Source organism: Passer domesticus, chromosome 5 (genome assembly GCF_036417665.1).
Source record: "Passer domesticus isolate bPasDom1 chromosome 5, bPasDom1.hap1, whole genome shotgun sequence".
NCBI classification, from domain to species: domain Eukaryota; kingdom Metazoa; phylum Chordata; class Aves; order Passeriformes; family Passeridae; genus Passer; species Passer domesticus.
In genome coordinates this window covers 23,284,993-23,311,770 of record NC_087478.1, presented here as the reverse complement: position 1 = coordinate 23,311,770, position 26,778 = coordinate 23,284,993, and the positions used below count along the sequence as shown (strand labels likewise).

The window sequence follows — 26,778 nt, the reverse complement described above, 5'->3', positions numbered from 1 at the left end:
TTATCCAGAGAGCATGTGAGTGCATGCTCTGTGTGTGGTGTGTCAAATACAGAGCTGTGTCACTATCAGAGCTCTTGAACATGAGAAATGAATCATAAACACGTAGCTCTGTTTTCATGTACATCAATATAACAATTTCTCCACTCACAGTGTCTTATCACAGTACAGCATCACAAAATCAAGACTTAATACATATGAGACATATCAGCTCATACTTTAGTGCTAATAATCTAGTTCTTACTTGTCTTTGGAAATCATTACACTATTTTTTTCTTTGTTATTTCAGTGGAAGCAAGAAGTTTTGTCAACAGTTATTGGAAAAGTGCTGATCCGGCAAGATCAGAATTTCACGGGACTAATTGCTGGAATTCTTTCTACATCAATTTTAATTTTTATCTTTTTGGTGGTTTTCTTCTGGAGAAGGAAGAAGAAACAAATTAAAGGTCCATCATAGTCAATCCCATAAAATAATTCCATTATCTTAGATTTTAAAAACTGACATAATTTTTTATGCTTTGCTTAACTGCCATGTATTGCCCTGTTGTAACCTGTCAGCAGAGGTTTCACAATCAACTCCCAATGTTTAGTTGCATTTCAGTGCTTGGCAAGAGCCTGAGCTGGGTGAAGGGCCATATTATGCCTTAGGCAGAAGGATTTCTGAGGAACTCTGAGCTATTAGGAAAATGTAGCAACTTCTTTTCCCTAATCAGCTTTGGAAGAGGGGATGAGTATATTACATGCATGGAATCACAAGTACTTCAGCTTCATCCAGGCTATGCATGAGTTGTGCAAGACACAGAGTGCTGCAGTCTCCTGGTCTTTTTTTACCCCAAATCAGGAACTGTTCTTCTTTGGCCCCTGTGTCTGGGTTTCCTTCCATTGAGGGTTGCCGCACTATGTAAGGTGGGAGGAGGAGAGGAGCTAGTGTACAACCAAGTCTTGTTCTGATGCACTTTCACAGTCAGACCATGAAGCTGGCCCTAGGGTCTTCAAAGCAGTCTTTGATCTTCCAGTATGGGTAAGAGTGGGTCTTCAACACAAGATTTTTTTTCAGAAAATCTTGGACTGTAAAAATAGCTCAAGTTCAAGTCCTACACATCTGCCACAGCAAGAACCTAACCCTCTTCCCAGCAGAGCAGAAATCTAAATTTAAATAAATAGATAAATCAATATTGACATAGTTAAAACATGAGGGTTTTCTAATATCACTTTCTCCTCCCCCTTCAGATCTGGGAAGTGACCTAGTTCGTTACGATGGCAGAGTGCACACTCCTCACCTGGACAGGCTGGTGAGTGCCAGGAGTGTAAGTCCAACAACGGAAATGGTTTCAAGCGAATCTGTAGACTACAGATCAACTTTTCTAGAAGGTATGGCTCTAATTAAGAATCAGGATGGAGGATATTTTACACATCTTGATTTTCCTATGTCTTCAGATGATAGCTAGTTTGATCAGTATCCTAATTTCAGTTTCTCATCTGATTTGTCTGTGTCTGCATTTTTGGAACTCTCATGTATTCACAGGCTTGCTATTTTAACTGAGCTTCTCAGGTGCTTCCCAAGATCAAGGTCCATAGCATTTTTACTTTTACTCAGGTTGAAAGAATAAATAAAATACAATTAGTAAAAGCTCTCTAAAGTATGCTCCACAAGTTATTAGGAGCTGGTGTATCTAGTGATTCTGTGTTGTCATAAGATCCATCACACCATGCACAAATCCCCTCAGAAAAGCCTGATTTTAATGATAACATCAAGTGGTTGTAGGTTTAGTGTGTCTCAGTGACTTCCTACAGTTATAATAAAGCAGTTCTGTTGGTTTGACATGGGACATGGAGTTTTGTAAACTGATATTCTTCTGTCTGTTAATACCCCTCCTGTAAAATGGGACAGTGTATAATGCAGAAATGTTAGTTTTAAAAATTAAGCTAAAAGGATATTAAAACCGAATGGAGGTCCATATGCCATGTGCCATTATGCTATTATGCCAATCTCAGGGAAGAATAATCCTACACTAAATATATTTTTGTGCTGTATAATATGACTTTAAAGTGGGTATTCTTCAGAAGAGCAGTCTGCTACACTTATCACACAATGCTAAGCTCCTTTAACATGTGTGGAGACCATGTTCTGTGATTGTCATTAAAGAGCCTTTATCTATTAGGAGTTACCACGTTATGGTGTGTGAGATATCTCAGATAATTGTTAGTTTTGGTATAGACATAGTCTTGTACTATTTCAGGTGCTGCTGTATACAACTCAATAGAAATAACTCCAAATCTTTGTTCCACCTTTGCAAGCCCCAGTCACAGAGCTATCTGGGACACAGGCCTGCTCCCAGCTTCCCTTATTATTCTTTAATTGCTGCCAGCAGCTCGTACAGGAAGTTTCTTGATTGAAAAATTTCCAAAGGGAAAGAAAAGCCCATGCTACTGGTTAGAAGGGAAAGTGGTACGTGAGACAAAACTATGCAAAGATCCTTGGTGGAAGGTAAATCCCAGTGGTCCTGCAGCCACAGTGTGCTGGCAAAGCACAGTGGAGAGTGCTTCCAAGAAGGGTGTGTGTTCATCTCATGTTCCTGTAGCAATGTTGATGTCAATATTATCAAAGAATGAAATAAAAGAAATATTAGAAAACATGCCGGTTTACATTTCGCAGCTGTAAATATTATTTGTGGCCGTGGCTAGATTATTTTACTGGGTTTATTAAATAGATATTTGCCTCTAGTTACAAATAAATTCATTTGTAAGTTGTAAGAGCTGGTATTTTTGCTCCTAGATAAAATAACACAGTGTTTCTCAGCCCCCAGGGTGATAAAAGCACTTCATAAAAATGTCACAAATTTTATGCAGAAATAAATAAAGTATATCTATTTTTTACTTTTTGTAATAAGATACCTGATAATTTCTGTTGATTACATTTACTCTCCTTTTTTTGTTTTGGACCCTGGATTAAATTCATCTCATCAACTCCACTGAAATCATTCCAGACTGAAACTGGTATAAACTAAACATAGTTCTTTCATTCAGCCACACAAAATGCTAGGAAAAAGGTTTTAAACAAAGCCAATTTTAAATACCTGAACAACATGCTGTTGATAAAAAAAAAAATCTCAAATAGATACCCCTGGATTTACTGAAATATTTTAGTTTCTGCTATATCAGATGGCTCATGTTATTTTCATGAGTAGCACCAACTGCAATATCTTCAGCAGTTACAGGAAATGAATCACCTCTAGGCATTTCCCTGGTTGAATATTTACCATTGGATAAATACAGCTAGTCACCAGCACTTTGGAAACCTTCGTGAAGTGTAAAGTTCCCTACCAAATTGGAACATGACAATAATAAAAAGCTTCATGTTTTCAATTGTTCACTACCTCCTCCTCCCATATTGCTGTCATTTTTCTGTTTTAATCATGTTACTCCCAATTGCTAGAAATGCTATAACCTCTGTTTGGCAAGAACTGACAAGGCTTCATTCCATCCCCTCAAAAAAGTGGAAGTTTTGCCATTTACTTTCATAAAAGTAGAGCTGAGACAAGCATAAGTTTCTAGTGACATGGTTTTCCTGGAGGCTGGCAGATTACCAATGCATACTTTCATTTTCCCTTTGTGACCAAAATTTCCGTAAAACCAAGCCACTTCCAAACTGATAAAATCAAACCTTTCTTACCAATGCAATAAAACTCTTCATTTTTCAAGGAGAAGTTTGAAAGGATTATAACAGTTTCTGTTCATTTTCCAGATCAGTTTCCAAGCATGTCTCAGAATGGATCGTGCAGACCTGCCCAGTATCCTCACTCTGACCTCTCCCCGATTCTGTCTAGCGGAGACTCCGATTTAGCCAGTCCACTTCTCCAAAGTAATGTCCACATAGACATCAGTGCCTTAAATCCTGACCTGGTCAAAGAAGTGCAGCACGTGGTTATTGGTGCCGACAGTCTGATTGTGCACTTCAGTGAAGTAATTGGAAGAGGTGGGTACTGCAACTCTTACACTGCAAACTGCTCCTCTTTTTGCACACCCATTCGTTATAAACCATTCTGAATAAGGTGTCTATACAGAGACCTTTTCCAAGCTTTTTAGCTCTTATGGCATTGCATGCCATGTACTGGATCAAGGGGGGAATGAAGGGGGTCTCCTTTGAAGTCAGTGCATCTGATCAGTTGGAGAAGACACCATCAGGAAGAAGGAGTCTGCCAACTAATGAGGCTCTTTTGAGCTCATGGACTTGCTGGTCCCCCTCCAACTGCCTCACTTTCACCCTTTTCCAGGCTACAGAAAGCTCAGCCAGGGCTTCTGATCCATGAGGCTGTGGTATGGGAGTGAATCTGCTGCAGGATATATATATATATATATATATATATATATATATATATATATATATGTGAAACCTAAGGCACACACCTAAATGGCAGGGGATGCCAAGGCAGGATAACAAGTGACCTCAAACTTGGAGCCTATTATCTGTCAGGATTGCTACATGACATGGGAGATTCCTGCAGTCACAAGTGCATACAGTAAAAGTCCCCATGGCCCAGGTGAAATGCCCACACCCCTTTACCCTCCTTAAGTTTCCACCAGCTCTGAGGAATTTGCTGCTTGTTTCCTACCAGCAAATGCTCTTCATATCACCTCATTCCTCTCATGCCAGCTGCAGAAATATGTAGTCCCTGATTCACTTCCCCTTAGTTCTGTCCCTGATTTAGTAAGTCTCCTATTTTTCTAAATTTCTCTCATCACTCCTGTTCCTCTACATTTTCATAAGCAAGGTCCCTTTACCTTTCATAGCCCAAGCCAGTATTTCTGTTAGGGATGTTTTTAAACTCTGTATGACTGAGTGCCTGTTAGTAACCAAAGTACAAACTGTATTTCAGTATTTCTACAGATCATGCATGAGAGATCTCTTGTTGAATATCAGAATACTGATAAAAAATTGGCTATAAATTATATTCTTAATGCCTCTTCTGCAGGGCAAGAGCCACAAATCAAACAAACAGTCAGTGTGTTTCATTTCTATGTATTACACTTCATCATCCCCAAAGCAAGGGTGGGCCTTTTTCTTTTCTCTTTTGTTTTGGAAAACTCCAAGTAATTTCCCATTTTTTAAATGTTGAAAAATATCTGGAATGACACCAAGATAATTAACTATTTTAAATTTTCTCCCTTCTAACCAGAAATGGGCCAAACCCCAAAATATTTTAGACACACCCAATTCAAGCTTTAGGATTTTTGCCCAGGCTCCAAGCAATCTGTGGTCTGATGGGATTTTAGTTGCTTTTATAAAACAAACTTTGGATTAATTTTACTTTAAGCCAAAAGCAAAGCAAACTGAGCTCTGACCCGAGCTTATGACTGGAACGTAGTAAAATTGATCAGATAGTCTTGTTCTCTGTAGAGCTCACACTTAAGGAAAAAAAAATTATGCTTTCTAACTGCAAATATTAGTATTTTATAAGTTTCCAGTACATAGTTCATCTGTGAATTAAGCCACAACTGCACGTACATAATTTGATTTAGAGAAATTGATGTCTGAACCTGGAGCTCAAACTTCAGTTTCCCAAACTGGTAAACCTGATTTCTCGTAGTAACTTTTGGTAGACAACATCATTTGCTTGGCAGGAAAGCACAAGATTTCTGTGTCCCTGGCAGTTCATTTCACTGCCTAGACCATGAGAAAGAAGGCAAATTTTGTTCATCATCTTTTAGTGATATTTTATACTTGGAACTAGGCCATAGAAAAAAACTGCCAAGTGGTGTCATCAGTCTGTGATCAGTAGAGCAACTCCCAAACTCTCCACATCCAGCACATCACTTTTAACACTCAACATTTTCCACGGAATAGCAAGACCTGAGTGACTGCAATCCCAGAGTGGCTGTCCTTTCCATCAGATGCATCAAGTGGGTACAGTCCAGTGGACCACTTAGCATGGGCTTGCAGATCACTGGGAACCACCAATCCAGGGGTCATGTCAGCTCCTAACTGCTCCCTGTGCCTTCCAGGTGTCCTCCTTTGACACCCACGTCACAGGAGAGGATGGGAATGGGCTGACGTGGGTTTTGTGTGCTCAGTCATTACAAGTACACAAAATACTTGTGGCGCCAGCCTTGTCATTATTTATACTCTCCATTTAGGTCAAGAAATACCAATTATGCTGCAAGGAGAGTTTTCATTTTATGTAATGGTGGTTTTATGTAGTGGTGGTTTTATGTAATGGTGATTTTATGAATGGTGGTTTTATGTAATGGTCTGATTCCATTTATTTTAATATGTTAGTTAGGAAGTGTATATTACAAGTGTTGGGAATTGGATAGAAATGGAGTGTGATCACTTTCTTACAGTATAATTGTTACCCAGTGGAAAATACCAGAAAGCTAATTTTACTTCTTAAAGCTAATATTGCTCATTTTTTTTATACAGGACATTTTGGCTGTGTGTATCATGGGACATTGCTGGATAACGATAGCAGGAAAATTCATTGTGCTGTGAAGTCACTGAATAGTGAGTTACATGTTTAATAGTGAGATGTTACTGTTCATTCCAAAGATAACTGGGGTGAACCAAGAAATTCCAGTGAAGTATACATTCACAAACAAAGATTCTTAGTGCAGCTGAATCAGATTTATCTTTGGAGCAATTCCAATTACCACAACATATTGGCATATATTTTTACATCAAATGAAATGTCCATATAATTCCTCTATAAAGAAAAAAAAACTCTGGAAAAATAAGGGAAAGGTAGCATCATTTTTTTATTCTACTGAGTACTGAAGATTTAGGTTTGGAAGTTAAGTTGCTGAAAAGTGGGCAAAGCTGTTGGAAAAACACATAGATAGTATAACATTTATTAAGGACTTTATTCAAGTGTTGTTATTCAATTTTAAATCATTCAAAATAAGAAATGGAGAAACAGAATTAAACTTACCAACAGCCTGTATTTGGTCATTGTAGGAAAACCAATGCACATAACCTCATTGTAATGTGGGAGGTGGAGAGCATGTTTGTAGTCTCTCATCACTTTGTTGTACAATGACATGCTGCAGAGAAATGAACCCTAGTTTGTTTCTGTTTCTTTTAATTAACTCATTTTATTTCTGGATTTCTCAGGGATTACAGACCTGGAAGAAGTAGCTCAGTTTCTGAAAGAAGGAATAATCATGAAAGATTTCACTCATCCCAATGTTCTGTCGCTCCTGGGAATCTGTTTGCCCAATGAAGGATCCCCATTAGTTGTTCTTCCGTACATGAAACATGGAGATCTTCGAAACTTCATTAGGAATGAGACTCACGTAAGTACCTGGTGAGGTATAAATGGCAATGCAAGTCTGGCCACGCCCTGCTCCAACACTTACAAGCTCTCATAATTACATTACGTCTGCAACTTGCTGCTGTTACTACACCTTAACCTTTAGCACTTGCTTAGTCTGGCATCGAGCCCAGCCACAGCAGCGCCACTCCTTCCCCTCCCCCTTAAATTCCTCTCTAGAATGTTTCCCAGAAATTATCAGCAATAAGTATTTCTCATTTCCCATCCATAAGCCTCTTTATAAACAAATGTGTTATGAGATCTACATGCAGAGGCCCAGTCATCTGCTGGTTAAACTGGCACATCTCTGTTGACTTTAGCAGAGCTGTGCCAGTCATCAGCCTCTGCTCCTCCAGCTCCTAGGTGAGGGAACTCCACGTCCAGCTAGTGTCACAGTATCTTTATTATCAATATTTTTTCTTCTTATCTTAAGAAAGAAAAACAGGAGCTGTTATACAACTATGCATACACTCTTATCAGCAATCTTCCCCATTTCCATTGAAAAACTGTAGATTCCTCAAATGAGCCTCACTGCTTTCTCTCAAGTAGGAGACCAGAGATCTTACCTCAGGCACTGTAAGCCCACTTTACACTGCAGTATTTCACCTATTTCACAGTGTTAGAACAACATAAAGTGACTTCTGAGCCAACAGGATGTTGTCCTTGCTTTTACGGCAATCAGCAATAGCCAGTACAATTTAAAAAAAATATATTTTCAACAAATTTTTGGAGGAGTTAAGCTTTTTGAGGCTGGGACCTGCTCCCATTTGGGCTTTTCTCATTCTACAAGTACCAGGTCCCTTTTCTGTAAATAGTGCCATAGTCCTTCCTGAAATAAATAGAATAATGACCACAGTTGAATCAGATTGTTCCACAGAAGAAAATTATAAGGAGCAGTGTCAAAAACACAAAAATCTGTAGGATTCTTACTGTTACAAGTCATATTATTACCATAAAATATTTATAGGTTTATGTCTGTATTTATTTTGATATTTAACATTTTGAGTATCATCTCACCGTGTAGGCAAAAAGAAAGAATTAACAATCATTGCCAAAAATCTTCCTCTGGTAACTGCTAAGGTCACATTTGCCTTTTTCACGACATCATACTGATGCACCTATTTTGTCCCAAACAGGACTTTCTCTTCTTTTGGTCATCTCCAGCTGATGAGCTCCAAATTCAGTTGGTACCTTCTACTGAGTTACATGCTATCACCCTTAAGACCACATATGTGAATTTTGTGTATTGTCTGTGAGCTGAGGTTTCAGCATACTGTTCCACTTCTCAGGTCAGGTTATGCTGCTTATGCTGCAAACTCTGCTCTTCTGGAGAGTGTCAGCTCTTTTGTTTTCTTATAGTGTGCTTTCTCACTGGGGGTAAGAAGCTGACCTAAACTTAAAACAGTTTCACTACAAGCACCAACCTTTCTTGATCATTCTGGTGGCAGGAGAGGTGTATAAAACCTAAAGAGTCACAGCATAAAGCAGTCCAATCCTTAAGCTTCTGCATTCATTTTATCATAAATGTTTGTATTTTACAGAATCCAACAGTAAAAGACTTAATTGGATTTGGCCTTCAGGTTGCAAAAGGAATGAAATACCTTGCAAGTAAAAAGTTTGTCCATAGAGATTTGGCAGCAAGAAACTGTATGTAAGTACAAACATCTACTTTCAGCCACATTACCACACTCTTCTGTGTAAAACAGTGAAATGAGATGAGATAAACTGAAGTTTCCAGGATTCTGCTATTTTTTAGTAAAAAGATGGTGGTTTTTTCATTGCTCTGCAATTATACTGGTGTTTGTCTTGCATACTGATGAGCTACTCATCTTGCTAAGGGCTCATTTCTAACACATAAGCTTTTTTTGAGTGTGAGAAATAAGAAGGCTGAGGTGAAAGTGTAGCCTCTCAAAATCATTGGTTAGAGTTTAAAAGGCATCTCCTAAGGGAAGTTAAAGTGCTGTTGCCTCAACTTGCTGTGCTTCCACCCAGCCTCTTCAGAAGCAGCCTGTCTCTGCTGCCACACCTAACCAGGAGGGAGAGGAACACAGAGGAACTTTGTGAGAAAAACAGGAACACAAAGAAACACCAGTGAGACCTCTTGACAATAGTCTTTCATTACATGAGTATGAGCTTACTTTGGCTCAACCAGGCACACAAATTAACATTCAAAGAATCTTACTAGTGTCTGGGAAGCCAGACAGCTCAGTTCCCACAAAGACAAACTGATACAGGATTTGCCAATATGATTATGCTGATTTATCACTGATGTTGTGAATTAATGAGGCACAGCCTTAAAGTTTATTTTTAGCGTATCATAAACTGGAACTGTGGCTGCAAAAGGGTCATTAACCTGTGACATTAGATGTCTTATTATTTTTTCAAGGGTGCACACCTCTGCAGTTGAACAGCCTCTGAAAAAGAACATTTTATTGCAGGTATTGGGTTTTTTAACGGATGAAAAAACAACAAGCACATTTTCATATTTCCTAAGAACAAATGCATTGGGTTACTGAACAAAAGACCTAGTTCATCTAATCAAAGTCCAAATGGTGGCAACAGGACATTCCTCTTGGCCTACTGTCTCTTCCTTGGATGAGGAAGGAACAGCTCTCAGGGTGTCTCACATGACCACTGAATGACTGCTTTTGCACTTCTGTAGGGATCAGCACTTCAGAGCCTGGAGAGCTGCTGCCACAAGACCCATTTCCCCCAGTGGCCATGTGCAATCCAACACTCAGTACAGGCCCTGCTGCACTGGTGATGTCTATCAGAAAGGAAGCCAGCATGCAAATGTAGTCCTCAGGGACTCTTTACTCTATTCCACTATCCTGGAAGAGGTGCAGGAACCTGCTATGGCATAAACTGTTTCTTGTTGATCCATCAAAGTTCCTTCCTACTCCCTTCATCTGATTAAGTTACAATATCAGTAAATACAGCAGATGGTTCTGTCCCATTGCACTGACTTCAACAGACCAGAATTGTCCAGACAGAAACCTCATAAATTCAAGTCAGGGAAATGTCATGTGCAGACACTGAGAGAGACAGGATCATTTAGCCTAGCAAAGGTTCAAGGGGATGTTATCTGTATGTATAACTGATATGATGGATTAAAGAAGAGAAAGCCAAATTCTTCTAAGTGATGCCCAAGGACAGGCCAAGAGGCAGTGGGCACAAACTGAAATAGAAAAAAATTGTATTTAAACATAATAGCTCTTTTATTGTACAGATGACTGAACACTGACCCAGGTTGCCAGAAAAGTGGTGGAATCCTTATCCTTGCAAATATTCAAAACCCACCTGGTCGTGGTTCTGAGCAACCTGTAGCAGCAGACCCTGCTTTGAGCAGGGGAGACAGTGGGGAACCAAATGATCTTCAGGGGCCCCTTCCAACCACACCCATGCTGTGACTGTGTGAGGCTGTAAAGAACCCAAAAGGAAGTCCTTGCTGTGACTAGGTCTGCACATGTAAAGAAGGATAGGCTTGAAAATGCCCACACCCACACTCTGTTTATAATAATGATACCACTTATCAGGACAAATACCAAGTTTAGGAGAAGCAAAGCTAAGGAGATCTTCTGGTATGGTTGAGCTGTAACCCCAAGAGAACTTTTGTTATGCCATAATTTTCCCCCAGGACACACATCAAACTCATCCTTAGCTACATTATTACATAAAGGCAGTCACCGAAATAATGATGGATCCCTCCTTATCAAAACTGAGAGTCAGTAGGAAAGGTGATGCATTAACTTGGAAATAAAAACAAGCAGATTTTAAGGATACAGAAAAAAAAAACAGCTGTGGAAGAAATGATGTAGAACTCAATCAGGATGTATAGGCTATTAGCAAAAATCGTTTTATACATAGCAATTGTTTTAAAATAACTATAATTCAAATTGTATTATCAAAACAATATCAGTAATTTCCTGAGTTCATTCACTGTGTTAAATGGGTGTCAAATATACTTTGCTGCACTTTTGTTTCAGGGTTACGTTAGTTCATAGATGCCAAATAAGGTACTGCCATCCAAAGTCACAGTCCCAAAAATGCAAGTCAGTCATTATAATCCACAACACAGTAAATCTTGCCCACTCAGTTGCAAATAATACCTTTTGTCATTTCTCTAGGTTGGATGAAAAATTCACTGTCAAGGTTGCTGATTTTGGTCTTGCTAGAGATGTCTATGATAAAGAATACTACAGTGTGCACAACAAAACAGGAGCTAAACTGCCAGTGAAATGGATGGCTTTAGAGAGTTTACAAACTCAGAAATTCACAACAAAGTCAGATGTGGTAATGTACAAACATATTTGTATCTTCTTTTATATTGCCTGTGGCATCTTTCTAGTATTTAATTAATGGAACAGCTCCATATGAAAACTGATATTTGAATCTAGCTTTTGTTCAGATAAGAATAAAAGTCTTTCTACATCCAGAAAGTGTATTTGTCCCAGTCACTAAGCAAGAAGTTGTTGACCTTATATCTTACTGCTCAGGAAAGAAGTAGGAGTTTAACCCTGTTCCAAGGGAAACTAAGGACATTCCAAGAAGCCAAGAACCCTGCTATAGGAGGGGCTCTGGAAAGCTTGACAGAACTGGTTAACTTAGAGATTTGTAAAAGTTAATAGTTGTCCAAAATACTTCATTTGTTTCATAAATACTTACTGGCTGCCTACAGAAATCTCAAGTGCTACCTGGACATTTACAAAGAAAAAATTGTTACAATGCAGTCGATTGGCTGGATTGCTTTGTATTTTAGCTCTCTGTTCAATCCAGATTCAGACTGACTTGTTATGCGTAGAATTTTCACCATGTATATTGTCTTCAGCATGTATTTACACAGAGTTAGCCAGCTCATCAGTTCATATAAACTGGCAGAGCTCCATTAACCTCAAAAGAAGTCTGCCAATTTATACCAGCAAAGTAGCAGGCCTATTGGCTTTTATTTTCTTTCATTTACTTAGTTGAGATTCTCTGGCTCTTATTTAAGTGGCTCCTCAAGTCCCTACAGCATTTATTAGCCCACTTAAAAGAAAGCTGAATGCAGTAAAACAACTTTTCAAAGGGAAAATCCATGCAGTTGAATGCTTAAATCTGTCAAACCATCTTCTGAAACAGGAATGTAAATCGCTCCAACTCTTTAACTTTTTATTTATTGTTTGTTTTCTTAGTGGTCCTTTGGTGTATTGTTATGGGAACTTATGACACGAGGAGCACCACCTTATCCTGATGTAAATTCTTTTGATATAACTGTTTACTTACTACAAGGAAGAAGGCTGCTGCAACCTGAATACTGCCCTGATCCACTGTAAGTAAATAGTTTGCAAAAGCTTCTGCAAATGCTGCTGATTCTGGTACTATAGTAACTGAGACTGTGGGAGGAAAGAGAGAGCTGGGTTTTTTTTTCCTTTTATGTGATTTCATAATTAAACACTTCTTCTCTTTGAATGGCAGGTATGAAGTCATGCTGAAGTGCTGGCATCCGAAACCTGAGATGCGTCCAGCATTTTCTGAACTTGTTTCAAAAATATCAACAATCTTCTCCACTTTTATTGGGGAACACTATGTTCATGTCAATGCTACTTATGTCAATGTCAAGTGCATTGCTCCCTATCCTTCTCTTCTATCATCACAAGACAACACAGACGCGGATGTTGACACATGACGGGTATGTCTGAAATTAAGGAAAATCCATTCTTTGTTGAATGAACAAAAAGAAAAACATTTTGTCCACTAGTTTTTACTGCCCAGTCTTTGTGAGAACACTGTTGCACATGTTTATGTTGTTGCCCAAGTTGCACTAGTACAAGGACACAACATCATATTGTTTAAGAATACAGGATTCCATAAACCATCACAGTAATTGCCAAGTACTTAGAGAAGGCCATCAATTTAACAAATGGAAATGTGGTGTGCTACCTTCCAGAGTTAGTTCCCACAAACTGTCATTAATGTGTGCTCAGACCCAAGAACAAATGCCATGAAAATAGAATATCAATCAGTATGGCTGGAAGGACTGTTACTGTGCATGTACTTTAGGATAACGAGCAGTGCAGAAATGGTTTCCACACAAAAGGCCAAGAAATGCAATGAGAATTACAAGAGTTTAAAATGTATTTTGATCCCACATGGAGAAAACTTTGGATTTTTGAACTACATCAACAAGGTTTGTAAGAACCTAGGCCGTCAAGATAGCCAGCTTCATGGTGTCTTAACAAAAATCAAAATCAAGAAATGGTGTGCAGTAAAATAAGTATAGAAAAGTATGATTGAATAAGAAGTGGGGGACGAAGGCCAAGAGAAAACTGGAACTGAAACTGGCAAGGGATGCAAAGAATAACAGAAAGGGATTCTACAGTTATGTTAATCAGAAAAGTAAGGCAAAGGAGGTGTTCCCCCTATGTTAAACAGTGGATGAGAAGTCTGAGGTACTTAACTTTCTTTCCTTAGTCTTCAATGGCAACATTTCCTCCCACACCTCTTGAAAGGATGGACAACAGGATGAGGACTGGGAGAGCAAAGCCTCTCCCACTGTACGACCAGGTTCACGACCACCCAGGGAACCTGAATGCGCACAAGTCTGTGGGACCTGATGAAATGTATCCCGGAGTCCTGAAGGAATTGGCTGATACAGTTGCCAAGCTGCTCTCCATGATATTCAAAAAGTCATGGCAGTCAGGGAAAGTCCCAGTTGACTGGAAAAAGGGAACAGTGTACCTATCTTTGAGAACAAACAACCCTGGGAGCTACCAACCTGTCAGCCTCACCTCTGTGCCTGGGAAGGTCACGGAACAGATCCTCCTAGAAGGCACATGAAGGACAGCACAGTCCTTCACCACCATTCAAGACACCAGCACAACTTCTCCAAGGGCAAGTCTTGCCTGACCAGCCTAGTGGCCTTCTATGTCACCAGTGGACAAGGGGAGGTGTACATGTGTCATTTATCTGGGCTTCTCTAAGGTTTTTGCTACAGGCCCCCACAACCTCCTCTCTGAAATGGAGAGAGATGGATTTGGTGGGTGGACTATAAGATGGATAAGAAGTTGTTTGGACAGTCGCATCCACAGAGTAGTGGCAATGGCTCAGAGTCCTCATGGCCATCAGTCACAAGTGGTGTCTCTCAGGGTCAGCACTGCGACCAGTGTTATTTAATATCTTCATTAATGACACAGACAAAGGGCACGAGTGCCCTCAGCACATTTGCAGATGACACCAAGCTGAGAGGTGCAGCTGACACACCTGAAGGATGGGATGCCATCCCGAGGGACCTGGACAAGCTCAAGAAGCAAACTGGTGGGAATGTCATGAGTTTTAACAGGACCAAGGGCAAGGTGCTGCAGCTGGGTCACCCTGTATCACCACAGGTTTGGGGATGAACAGATGCAGAGCAGCCCTGCCAAGAAGGACTTGGGGTGCATGAGAGGCTGCAAGTGAGCAAGCAAAGTGCTCTCCCAACCCAGAAAGACAATTGTACCCTGGGCTGCATCAAGAGCAGCGTGGCCAGCCACTCAAGGGAGGGGATTCTGCCCCTTCTCCACTCTGGTGAGACCCACCTGGAGTGGTGCATCCAGCTCTCAGGCTCCATCACAGGAAGGACATCAATCATTAACCATGATGATTAGAGAATTGGAGCACCTCACCAGTGGGGAAAGACTGGGAGAATTGGGATTGTTTAGCCTGGAAGAGAGAAGGCTTTGGGATGACCTAATTGTGGACTTCCAGTACCTGAAGGGAGCCTGAAGGAAGGATGGAACAAGACTATTTACAAAGGCATGTAGTGACAGAAGAAGGGGGAATGACTTTAAACTGACAAACACCAGGTTTAAATTAGATATTGGGAAAAAATTCTTCACTGTGAGGGTGGTGACGCAGTAGAACAGGGAAGTTGTGAATGCCCCATCCCTGGAATTTTCAACATTCATCAATATACCCACAACAGAGGGGCTGGAACTATATGGTCTTCAAGGTCCCTTCCAACCTGGGCCATTCTATGATTCTCTGATTCTGTGTCATACCAGTTCTCTGGTATAGTCAGACGGTACAAAAAAACACAGGGAAAGTCATCTAGCTTAAAGCATTCCTAGTGTCAACATTATTCCAACATTCAGTCATTTATTTGACTCAAACAGCCAACAGCAACAGATATCTTGCTGAAAAATGAAAAGCCTCCATTTCTTTCAATAAACAGTGAATCACTCTGGGAATTAAAACTTGAAGACTGCTGTCTGGTGAGTCACTTGGTGAGCAGCTGAAGCTCTGCCACCTACCCTTGGTAGAGCTACTAACAAAGGTTAGTAAGGAGCAGAGGTGTTGCAGGCAGCCCTGACCTAAAAAGACCCCACCATAGCAGGCATATCAGTAAATTCTTCATACCAGCCCTGAAGAGCAGAGAAGACTGATCAAAAGAAGAAATGGCTTTAGGCCCTCTTTCCTCTCTTCTTGGATCACACAACCCAGTGAATTATCTACTTTTAATGCTAAGTTATGACCAGAGAAACAATTTTGAAAAGAGATAGTAAATAAAACTTCTATTCATTAGGGAAGAGTACTATAACTTTAGGGCAAACATCACATGTCATTTCTGTTCCTGTGGAATTCTGTGCATACTACTGTATAGTTTGTTTAGAATAGGATAGAACTGGGTTTGCTGGTGTAAACACATAAAGTATTCTATTTTTATATTAAAAAAAAAGTTTATTTTTAATGACATTTACAAAGTTTGGTTAGGCCACAAAATACTGCACTGTGAACATTTCAGAAAATGTATGTCAATGTACATGATTCATAAACTGTAGCAACCTTAAGAAATACTGTGTAAATATTAAAAAGGAAAAGAACTGACTGTAAACACACTCCACCCTAAGTATAATATCTCCATTGCTGCAGGCCAACCATTTTAAGATCTTCAAAGAGAGGTAATGCAGATAAAGAACTGATATAAGGGAGATATATTGTTCTTGGGAGAGTGTGCTATAACTGAAAGATTTATAATGAGGGCAAAGTGGGTAGGCAAGCTATGAGCAGATAATATTGTATTGTGTTTCATCACCACTTTCATTTCAGAAATGAACTTTCATGTCTGCTGAGAGTGATACTAATTGTAGATTGCTCAAGGACAAAAGGCTTTGCTGCAGGCAAAAAAAAAATCATCTCTGTGGTTGTTAAAACAGCTAAGGAAGTTTATGACACATAGATTTGGAGAAGTTACTCCAAACTTGTACGTACATGCTTAAGGAATGCTGCAATGTGAAACAGAGGACATTTTTACTATTTATGAACTTTTGCTTAATAAAGTTAATGTTGTGTCTGGGACACCTGTAAGAATATGTGACTCTGGTAAAGATTTGATGTCAGTAAGTTCATATATTGGCAAAGAGCTGAATGGTACTTATGTTTATAGTTGTTGTCATGACCGAATAAACGTTATTAAAATGAATTATTGTAATACGTTAAACTCCTTGTGCTAGAATTACTGCTCACATTGACTGTTAAAGTGACAAGTCTGTCTGTATACTTTTTCTGATTAACATGGAAAGAGCAACCTGTGGAACTGTGGGAGAGAGAGGAAAAAAACTCAGAAATCTAAAAATACAGAGTGCAGCAATAAATCAAACACACAGTTCATCAGCCTCCTAGCCATAAATACATCAAAGAAAGATACCAAATATTTGTTGTCAACAACTATGGCATAGTTTGTTTGAATAGGAAGCCTCTTGCCTAACCACAGGCTCTACCCATGCAGAGCCTTACAATTCTTGATTTGGATTTTTGCTACCATAAGGAGTACCTGCATGGCCCAACAAGGATGCCAGCACTTGTGTTTGGTATCCAAGTCTATGTTTGGTATCAGTCACAACCCACAATAAATTTCAATTACCTGAATCTGTGTCCCTCAGGGTCATCCATCCTGCATTTCATGTCTGTAAGGTTTTTTGTATCTGTGACACCTGAAGAGAAAAATCCAGGGTGCTCTTCGTTCTTCTGGAGCAAGAGGAGCCAGCCCCACCCTTCTCCCACACATTTCCTCGCAGTTACATGAGATGTCTCCCACTGAATTCACAAGTTTTCTTTTGTGAAGTGTACTTTATGTGGGCACCCCACAAGCACTGCAATACACACTGTCCTGTGCCCCTCTAGGCTTAGAGACTTACCCTACAAGCTTATTTCTCCAGAGTCTTATCTCAAGGGAACATTTTGTGTGTAACTCACTCAAGAATACTTCATTGCACATCATCTCATTGACAGCAGGCTGAACATGTGTGAGCCAATGTGTGTCCAGGTGGCCAAGAAGGCCAGTGGCATCCTGGCTTGGATCAGCAATGGTGTGGCCAGCAGGAGCAGGGAAGTGATTCCTTTCCTGCACCCAGCACTGGTGAGGCCACACCTTGAGTACTGTGTCCAGCTCTGGGCCCCCAATTTAGGAAGGATGTTGAGATGTTGAAATGTGTCCAGAGAAGAGCAACAAGGCTGGTGAAGGGTCTGGAACACAAGTCCTGTATGGGGCAGCTGAGGGAGCTGGGGTTGTTTAGCCTGGAGGAGGCTCAGGGGTGACCTTATCACTCTACAACCACCTGAAAGCAGCCTGTAGCCAGGTGGGGCTTGGCCTCTTCTCCCAGGGAACCAGAGACAGGACAAGAGGACACAATCTGGGCCAGGGGAGATTTAGGCTGGAAGAAGTTCCTCACAGAGAGTGATTGGACACTGGAGTGGGCTGCCCAGGAAGGTGGTGGAGTCACTGTCCCTGGAGGTGTTTTAGAAAAGACTGGATGAGGCACTCAGTGCCATGGTCTAGTTGATAAAGTGGTGTTAGGTCATAGGTTAGACTCGATGATCTCAAAGATCTCCAACCTAGTTAATTCTGTGATTTCAACTGATTAAAAACAGTACATGCTCTTGTCATTTCAAAATATCAGGAAAACCCAACATCAAAACACGTTTTCTCCACACACATTTACTTCTTAACAAAAAATATATATGCTCAGTTTTACCTCGAAGTATATTTCAGTGAAAAGTTCCGACTTGATGATCTCCAGAGGTCCCTTCTAACCCTAAATGTTCTTTTATTCTGTGAAAAATGCATTGAAAATAGTAGCTAAGAATGAAAACATTCTGCTATGTCACAAGACATCCATTTTTTATGCTAATTATTTATATTTAATTTACTTTCCAAAAAATTTTCAGGATTTCCCTGAAAAGTCAGTAAAAAATCTCCAAGGTTTTAAAACAGTCTGCTGTTAATACCAGGATCTTCAATCTAAACCAGCGTAACACACAGTCAAATGATGGTCTGAACTTAAATACCAGATTTGTAACACATTCCTCTGATTACTTCTCATGATTTCTCAGGGATGCTATATATTGCATTTATGAAAGGGTCAACAGAATCACAAGCTTCCCATGCTCAGTTTTTCATCCTAGTAATTTTGATTCTACCAGGTACACACTGCAGCAGATCTGCAGCTGACTTACACTGGCAGGCTTCCCACCACAGGAATATTAACAGTGGATGAGTCCCATGGCCAGAGCATTGCATAACAGATACCCTACACAAAAGCCAAGAGACTGAAAAATAGGGAGGGATATCCCCACCCCACAGAAATTTTCCTGTTGATTTTACACCAACTTTTTCAGTGCACTATTAACCACTGAGACTAATTTTTCTCTATTTAGGAAGATTTTTAATCCATTGAGAGTAACTTGCCTCTTTTAAGGAAGATTTTTAATACAGCCACCAATATTAAAGGTTTCCAAAACAAAGGAAAGTGGTACACAGTACCACTGGGTTGCTAAGGCTTAGCATATTGCTGATTTTCTGGCTCTGGTGCTAAAATCAGTCATGAAGAAGAGACCTACATGCTTTATGTAAATAAATTATGAAGGCTGCAGTGGCAAAACCAGTACACGTGAGAAACTGCAAAAGGGCCTCAAAATAATTTTCTACCTTAAGATGAAACTCACCCTTCAGAAATTTGATTTCTGGGATTCAGCCATAATACCATATCAGAGGAAAAGGTCATAGCAGATAAATGAAATAGAAATCATAATAGGTTTTTTACTCACTAAGCAAAACATCTATTCCTGAAAATTCCAATTTCCATTCTTTTTAACAAGCAGGTCGTGAACTGAGTATTCCGAGCATGAAAAAAAGACACGGGAAACCTTAGGGTTGTGCCAAACTGATTAGTAAAAACATTTACAAGAAATTGTGATCTCACAGACAGCAGGGAGAACTCAGAACAACTTTATTTGACTCAACAGACACCAGCCCAGTGGAAATCAGTCTCTCACCCCAGAACTGCTCTGATAGTAAACCTCAATTTTCCTTTTGCAATCCCCGTCCACCTGCTAACACTACAGGTGCATTTACTTCCAGTGAGGATACCAAAAGAGTCTTTCTGATTAAGCAGTTGTAGCTTAACCTTAATCATGACCTCCTGGGAGACAGAAGAGAAAATATTTCTGTTTTGTAAGAGAATCTGCTTCTCTAGCTGTTGTTACTGTTAATTTTGGTGCTTTTCTTTCAAGAGCCAGCAGCCTCCTCACTACACACAATGCCTGGGGAGAGACCCTCAGCAGAAGGTAAATCCTTGCTATATTCAGCACAGGGAGACCCTCTGGTTTGCATGTGCTTTTCTGTTTCAGCAGGAAGTACTTGGATGCAGCCCGGTGCTGTTTGGAGGTTAGTCACTATCTGCCAAACGTTTTCTTACATGCATTACAATTTAACAGGGAAACCTCCTTGCCTGGGCCTCTGAGGCTCCCTGCATTCCTACAAACACCATGCATTGACACTTGCCAGGTTCTAATTATCAAGCACACAGTGAGACCCTCTCTGGCACAAATGACAGTTGAATATCCTCCTTTAGGATGTGAAAAATGTTGTTGCCAAAAACTTTAGGGTGCATGACCAAACATGGATACCTCAGCTGCCAGGAGGCTGCAGCTCACTGGGGCAGTTGGCATGCTTTGCAAGTGCGACAAAACTGAACGCAAATGTTAAAAATAGAGTTTGAAATTTAATTAGGAAGGAAAAAAAGCCCTCCAGACAACAGTGGTATATTCTCTATCTTGTGTGGCTCAATACAAAATAAAGGGAGTTTAAGAAAGACAGTGGGGCTGCAGCCTGTTGGAGCTCATGGTGGGGAATTGATGGCAAACATATGGGAAGATGTGACAATACATACACCCTCATCACCAAGTGGAACATAACAAGGAGTGAGTCAGATTCCAACTCCAATTGCACGTTATCAGTTTATTTAAGCAAACCTTAGAAGAGAAGACTGCTACAGGAATGACAGCCATAATCAGAAGTTTAAAACACTTTCACCATGTGACTTTTGCATTTTGTAGAGAAATGTAATTAAATGAATAGCTTCTTCATTCATTGCCAGTTACTGGAAACATACCTATTGAAATTACCTAGTCTATTAAATCACTAGCCATGCCTATGTGATATATTTGCCACCTGGCCATAAGAACTGCAACAGCATTGAAACATTTCCCTCAAAGGTGAACAGCTCAATAACTGTGAAAATGCTCCAGCACTGCTGTGTCCTCTATACAGCTTTGAGCACCAAATTGTTGCAGCTATTGAAAGAATTTTCGATCAGTAGCTCTGAATCAGATGGGAAGAGGGCAAAAAATTGTCATGCCCATGCAATTCCCATCAATCACATCGCTGAAGTAATGGAAACAAACTCACCTCATTGAAAGGTGTAGCCTGCCCTGCTGTATAAAATGCAGGTAAACAGAAGGCATATATGTCAGAACTACTTCTACTTGTTTTTATGAATATTAAGTTTACTCATAAATATCCTGAAAAATACCTGTACATCTGCAACAAGAGTGATAAAACACATTTGCTAGGAATTTTGTTATTAATTTGTATCAGCAGGATTTTCTTAAAACCATCACAAAAATACAAAGTAAATTATTTTAAAATATGTTTAAATCTATGTCATATATCTAGGACCTTCAAAATGTATCTGCCCGTTCATTTGGATAATTGAAGGGAATTCTTTTCTATTGGCCATTCTGGACACCTTGACATAGGTTTTGTATCTTTGCCTCTAGTATCTTCACACTACCAAGAAGGCATCATCACATGGAAGTTCTCTGCACAAATACCTACCCAATATTATTCTCTGTAGATAATTCTAAATAGGAAGATAAGGTCTGGATGGTGATGAACAATATGTTTCTATTATTGCTATTGTGATGAACAAATCATTATTTACACAGCCCTTCTCTCAAGACTCCCCTTCCAATGTCCTTATAGTACTTATCATAAAATTTATGTAGTTATATATTTTACTGCATAAACTAGTGAATGGTGTTAAAATAGTAACTTCACTGCATGGAAGGTAGTGTCCATGAAGGTTAATGGCCCATATTAAAAAGCCAATAACAAATGTCTTGCTTAATGAAATGCTTGGTTTAGACCATATTTTTCATATTGTGCTTCTGCACTAGTTTGCCAAGAAGATAGTATAAAACAGACTCATGACTCATTCATAAAGTGCAACACACAGGATCAACCCTCTGGTATTTTCAACCTGAATTCAAATCAACAAGGTCTCATTTCAGTGAAAAAAAACCAACAAAAACCAACCCACCAAACTTCCTTTACATCTGAATGAGACTATAGAAACTTTGTCCATCATTTCTACATTCAGCCACAATCAGGAAATTAGAGACTGCAAGAAGATCAAAGGCTTTTACTGCTCAAGGTATCCAACACTATTTTCTACAAGTTTAATGCCACTCCTCCCCACCACTCTTACTAATACCCCTAAATAGCTAGGTCAAATTTTATGAGGAGTAATTTTAAAAGCTGGAAGAGCTCTCTCTGGAAAAAAGCCATCTGTTTGAAGTGCTCAACTGCAAGATCTGAAACACTTCCCAGCATTTTTTTCACTTCCCAGATGTACTGCAAGTTCCAAATATATGAGCATAAAGTGACAGATTTGCACAGTTGCAAGGGAACTTCTGTTCAGTCGTAAAGCAGAACTGAGCAGTAAGCTGTCAGATACAGGGGATCTGAGCAAGGAGGGCTGCTGCTTTGGCTTATCTATGTTTTACAATGCCAGTGTTATGTTCTTCATGCATGTGAAAGGTATCCACAAATGCAGACACTTATGTTGTGAAGTGGGTTTTCTTCAGGTACAGATTGCATATATATCACATCTTCCCACAGAGCCAAGCTACACTTAGAGAACATGAGAGATATTCCTCAGCCTACGATCATTTTTAACTCAAGACAAGGGAAAACTGATAAAAAGCTGTTGAAAAAGCATCAAATGCATCCTACCTCTGTGATCAGCTAACATCAGTACACTGTTCAACATGAAGGTACTAACCAGTGATGCAGACCACAGCACACAGCTCCAAAATCAATCACTCTTAGGAAGACTTGTTAAGGAAATTATTACCTAAATTATTTGTGTTTAGGAAATACTGAAAGTTGTATAAGTGTCTTCATAAAAGTCTCCTTGTTTCCTTTCATGATGCTTCTAATCAAACACTCCTCTGATTAAACAGCTAATGAAAATTTCAGCCTGCTATGATAATGCCTTTTTCCAATGCCTGAGGAAGAAAGCTGACCAAAGAACTGGCAGAAAGAGCAAATTTTGAAGATATGAGTTTTGCTTTATTATAATGAATACCACGACCTAGTTTGGAGAGAGTGCTTTTCATAAATACATTTCAAAGAACCTGCACAGAAATACAGGGTTGGAAGATGTGTCAGGAGATTATTTAGTCCAACCCATGCCACTAAGGGTAGACACACTTAATGTTTGCCTTGGCAAACATTTGTCTAATATTTTCTTTTAAAAAATCCACTTGTACAAGTTACAAGGATTTCAAGGTTTCATTATTTCTATAGGGCAAAAAGTTTTCTTTGATTTCTTTTCTAAATCTCTCACTTGGTATGAGACTCATATCCTTCTTTTTGGCCCAACGCTGGCTACATAGCCAACAAACAACTGTCAGGTTATCTATAGAAAAAAAATTAAGCAAAGATGCCCCATCTTAATCTTTTTTCTCAGATGAAAAAGCTCATTTCATCCCTTAGTCATAGCCTTTATTTTCTTAACATATTAAGTTTCTTCTTGGTGGTTCTTCCCAGTCTATTTTTATTTCTTTCCCTCTAAAGTGTGGTGCCAAAGATAAACTTGTTACTCTCAAAAAGCACACTTTAAGCACACTTTATAGAGTGATTAGGTCAGCAGCTATGTTGCTCATGGCTAAACTAAGTCACCAATAATACAACCCAAGCTGCCTGGACAAACAACATACTACAGCACATTATGTGCTTAGAGGTTTTTTTTCCACAAACAGATTGAGAAATGTGGCTCTAGGTGTGAACAAGGCAAATAAGTAACTTGCCTGAGGATCCTTCTGGTCATACAAGTTAGATGGGTCTGCAGTACACTGAGTCCTCTTTTTTATAAGTCTATATCCTACTTTTGTCTTGAGATTATGTCCCTTCCCTAATTCATTCTTTTGTGATTACCTTAGTTGAACCACTGCTCTCAGGAAAGCTGCCTCAAGAGGACAACTTTTAACCAAGGAGCTACAGCAAAGCCAGGAGCAGGAGCTCAAGTTAGCTGGAGCTAACTCCATACCTTAGTCTGCATACCTTAGCCTGCATTAAAAGAATATTACATTCATTTTACATAATACATATTTTTAATACATATGTATTTAGTGGTTTCACACTTCCTTTGTCTCTATTTTAACTAACTTTTATTCATTAACTTTGAATAACTTGCATAATCCAGCCAGGCAATACCAACAAATGAGACACCTCTGGCTTCTAAAAAGGGAGCTGTACAAAAAGGAATTTCTTGAGCACTTATTCATGGATGTGTCAGGCAGAAAACAGGCCAGATTCAGGAAGCAGAGCAAAGCTAAGAGCACAATAGAGACATTGTTCATGGTGTAATAGGGAGTTACGATATTTGGAAAGATGGAAACATTAGACTTAGGTGAGGGAGGAGATGCACTGAGGCTCCGCAGCTGCCGTGTTATACCAACCCTCCTGCCACTCTCTCCCTCATGTCAAACCTGATGCATGGGAAAAACACCCAAGGGCCCTGGGAGGTGTCTCCTTCTAAGAAGTGTTCTCTGAGGCCACTGACCCTGACAGAGAGCTCTGTGAGACTGCAGCCAGTGGGCAAGGGATGAATCAGCTTCTCTCAAACTCCTCAGAGAAGCTGATTCTTCAGCAGTGCTTACACACACACTGGTATGGCATGTTCTGTTAAAAGACTGGCACGGCAGTTAAAACTCAAAGGCAAGTGCATTGAACATCAGCTCCCTCTACTGTAAATACATTGGGATGTGTTCTTCTGCCACCCCAGAGCCCCCCAAAATGCTCAGGTTTGGCAAAAGTACTACTCTGAAGCACCGTGACTAAGATCACTGGGAAAATGGATCCTGTAGAACCGGCAGACAGGAAGACAGCACAGATTTTTCTTTTCAGTTCTTGTGGTTATGCTAATTGAGTTTTCAGTCTTCTTGTATATCCATCTTATATATCCATCTCTAGTTTGTCTCAAAACTAGAATAAATTTCATGATCTTAATCTAATATCTTACAAACAACTGTAGGCTACAGTCTACAGAACAGTCTGCTGCACTAACTGCAGTCGTGCCTTTATTAGTCACAATATTAATTTCTGACAGAAAACGTAATGGCGCGGACCCTAACCTCTGCTGATCATTTTCCTAATTATGATGTTTTGTCTTACTGAAAAGGTTAAAATTCTGACAAGTCTCAATATCTGATGACTGTGTCCATCTATACTGAGGGCTGTTCTTGGTTCCAGCAGCAGAAATCAGAGACATTGCAGCACAGCTCAGTAACATAGTTCCATTAAATGATAAGATTTACTCAAAAGTATGACTTGAAATGACAGAAATATTTGCTCAGGCCAGACTGAATTAAATTAATAGTTTAAACATAAAAATACAAGAGGCTGGCTTTTTAAAGAGAAACGGAAATAATTTTTGTTTTGAAATTGACCTTATTTTTTAATGTTAGACTAAACAAAAGTTTAATTTCAGATTAAACCAGTGCTCATGGTTTTACTCAGCATGAAATCCAATTAAACGATCAAAGTATCAAAAGTCAGCCAAGAGATCAACAGAGATGAGGATAGCAGAGAGGCTCTGAGGCTTGCCCAAGAGTGGACAGTCAGAGCCTGTAGTAAAATTTTTATGTAATGGAAAGCAAAGACACAAGATCAGAAAGAACCCTAACAGCCAGAGAAGGGATCAATAGCCTATCCATGAAAATGGCTCATTTATTGATTACAAAAAGGAGAAGAAGGTGTTAAAGTTGTAAGACAAGGACAGAGAGCTGAGTGCTGAGATTCCAGTTTGCTTGGATGTTGAAGAACAGAGACAAAGAAGAAGATGAAAGAGTGAACAGATGAAAATATGATCAAGGAAGGTTAGCTCAGAGGAAAAGGACATATCAAGGGGATGGGCTGAAAGCACTGAAAGAGCACTGAAAGCTGGCAAGTATCTCCAAGTAAGGGACCTGAGAGACACTCAGAGCTGCCCTAGACAATAGGAGGAAGGGACAGGAGGACATCAGCATGTCTGACAAGCATGGGTTGGAGAGATTTCAAAAAATACCCCAGCTTCTCATGCCATCCTTCCAATATGCTGCAGTGCAGATGGTCACATCTCATCCTTAGTCATGGGCCTCTAGAGTCCCTAAAGAAAGATAATGAGAGAACAGGGATAAAAAGCAGAAAGTCAGTTTGATCGACTTAATGCTTACTTTGTACCATTCCTTTGATAGGAATAGAATAGTCAAAGCAGATAAAGCTGCTTTGAAATAGGAATTGACAAAATATAGCAAGTACATGAGTGGAACTTTATCAGAATTATGCCACAACTCATTAATCTGTATCACAGTAATGGTGTTACTTTAAAGTTAACACCAGTATTTCAAAGCAAAAGGTCTTCTGGATCTCTAGCAACTCACTGAAAACCCTTTACAGCTAATCAGTATCATAGCTTCAAAGGAAATTAAACTGTCTCCACCCAGTAACTCCACTGGCATTTGATCTACAATTGGCTTGAAGTTAAAAATTAATTACCCTTCCAACATATTGATTACATGACTATAAATATAAAAGCAGCAGCCCAGAACAATGTACACTGACCCTCTGTTGAAACAGCATGTTTGTTTTCAAAAGGAGCTAATTAAGACAAGTTCCCGAGAAGGGGAAGCAGTAAAACTAAAACCAACATTGCCATCTAGTGCATTGCTGGGGTCAGAGCACCACAGAGTCACATCGTTCGTTATTTCACTATTTCCTAATGCTAACGGAAAAGGACTGATCAGTTAATGCCACACTCTATTTGCCTGAGGTCCCGAGGTGGGGAATATATAACTTTCAGGCAAAGACAGTCTTACATCATATTTACATTTGTATTATTATCAAAACCTCACC

General features: G+C 39.6%; 1 protein-coding gene across 3 annotated transcripts in view; it reads left to right on the top strand.

Annotated features, from left to right (window-relative positions):
• Positions 1–16,949, top strand: part of MET (MET proto-oncogene, receptor tyrosine kinase) — a 90,045-nt gene extending 73,096 nt beyond the window's left edge. For all 3 annotated transcript variants that reach the window (XM_064422331.1, XM_064422329.1, XM_064422330.1), the window contains exons 13-21: positions 287–443; positions 1,228–1,368; positions 3,743–3,973; positions 6,419–6,499; positions 7,106–7,287; positions 8,846–8,955; positions 11,432–11,597; positions 12,476–12,612; positions 12,759–16,949. In XM_064422331.1, the coding sequence (XP_064278401.1) occupies positions 287–443; positions 1,228–1,368; positions 3,743–3,973; positions 6,419–6,499; positions 7,106–7,287; positions 8,846–8,955; positions 11,432–11,597; positions 12,476–12,612; positions 12,759–12,969 (1,416 nt within the window). In that variant the 3' untranslated portion in view covers positions 12,970–16,949. The remainder of the gene's footprint in view (positions 1–286; positions 444–1,227; positions 1,369–3,742; positions 3,974–6,418; positions 6,500–7,105; positions 7,288–8,845; positions 8,956–11,431; positions 11,598–12,475; positions 12,613–12,758) is intronic.
• Positions 16,950–26,778: the final 9,829 nt, after the last annotated feature.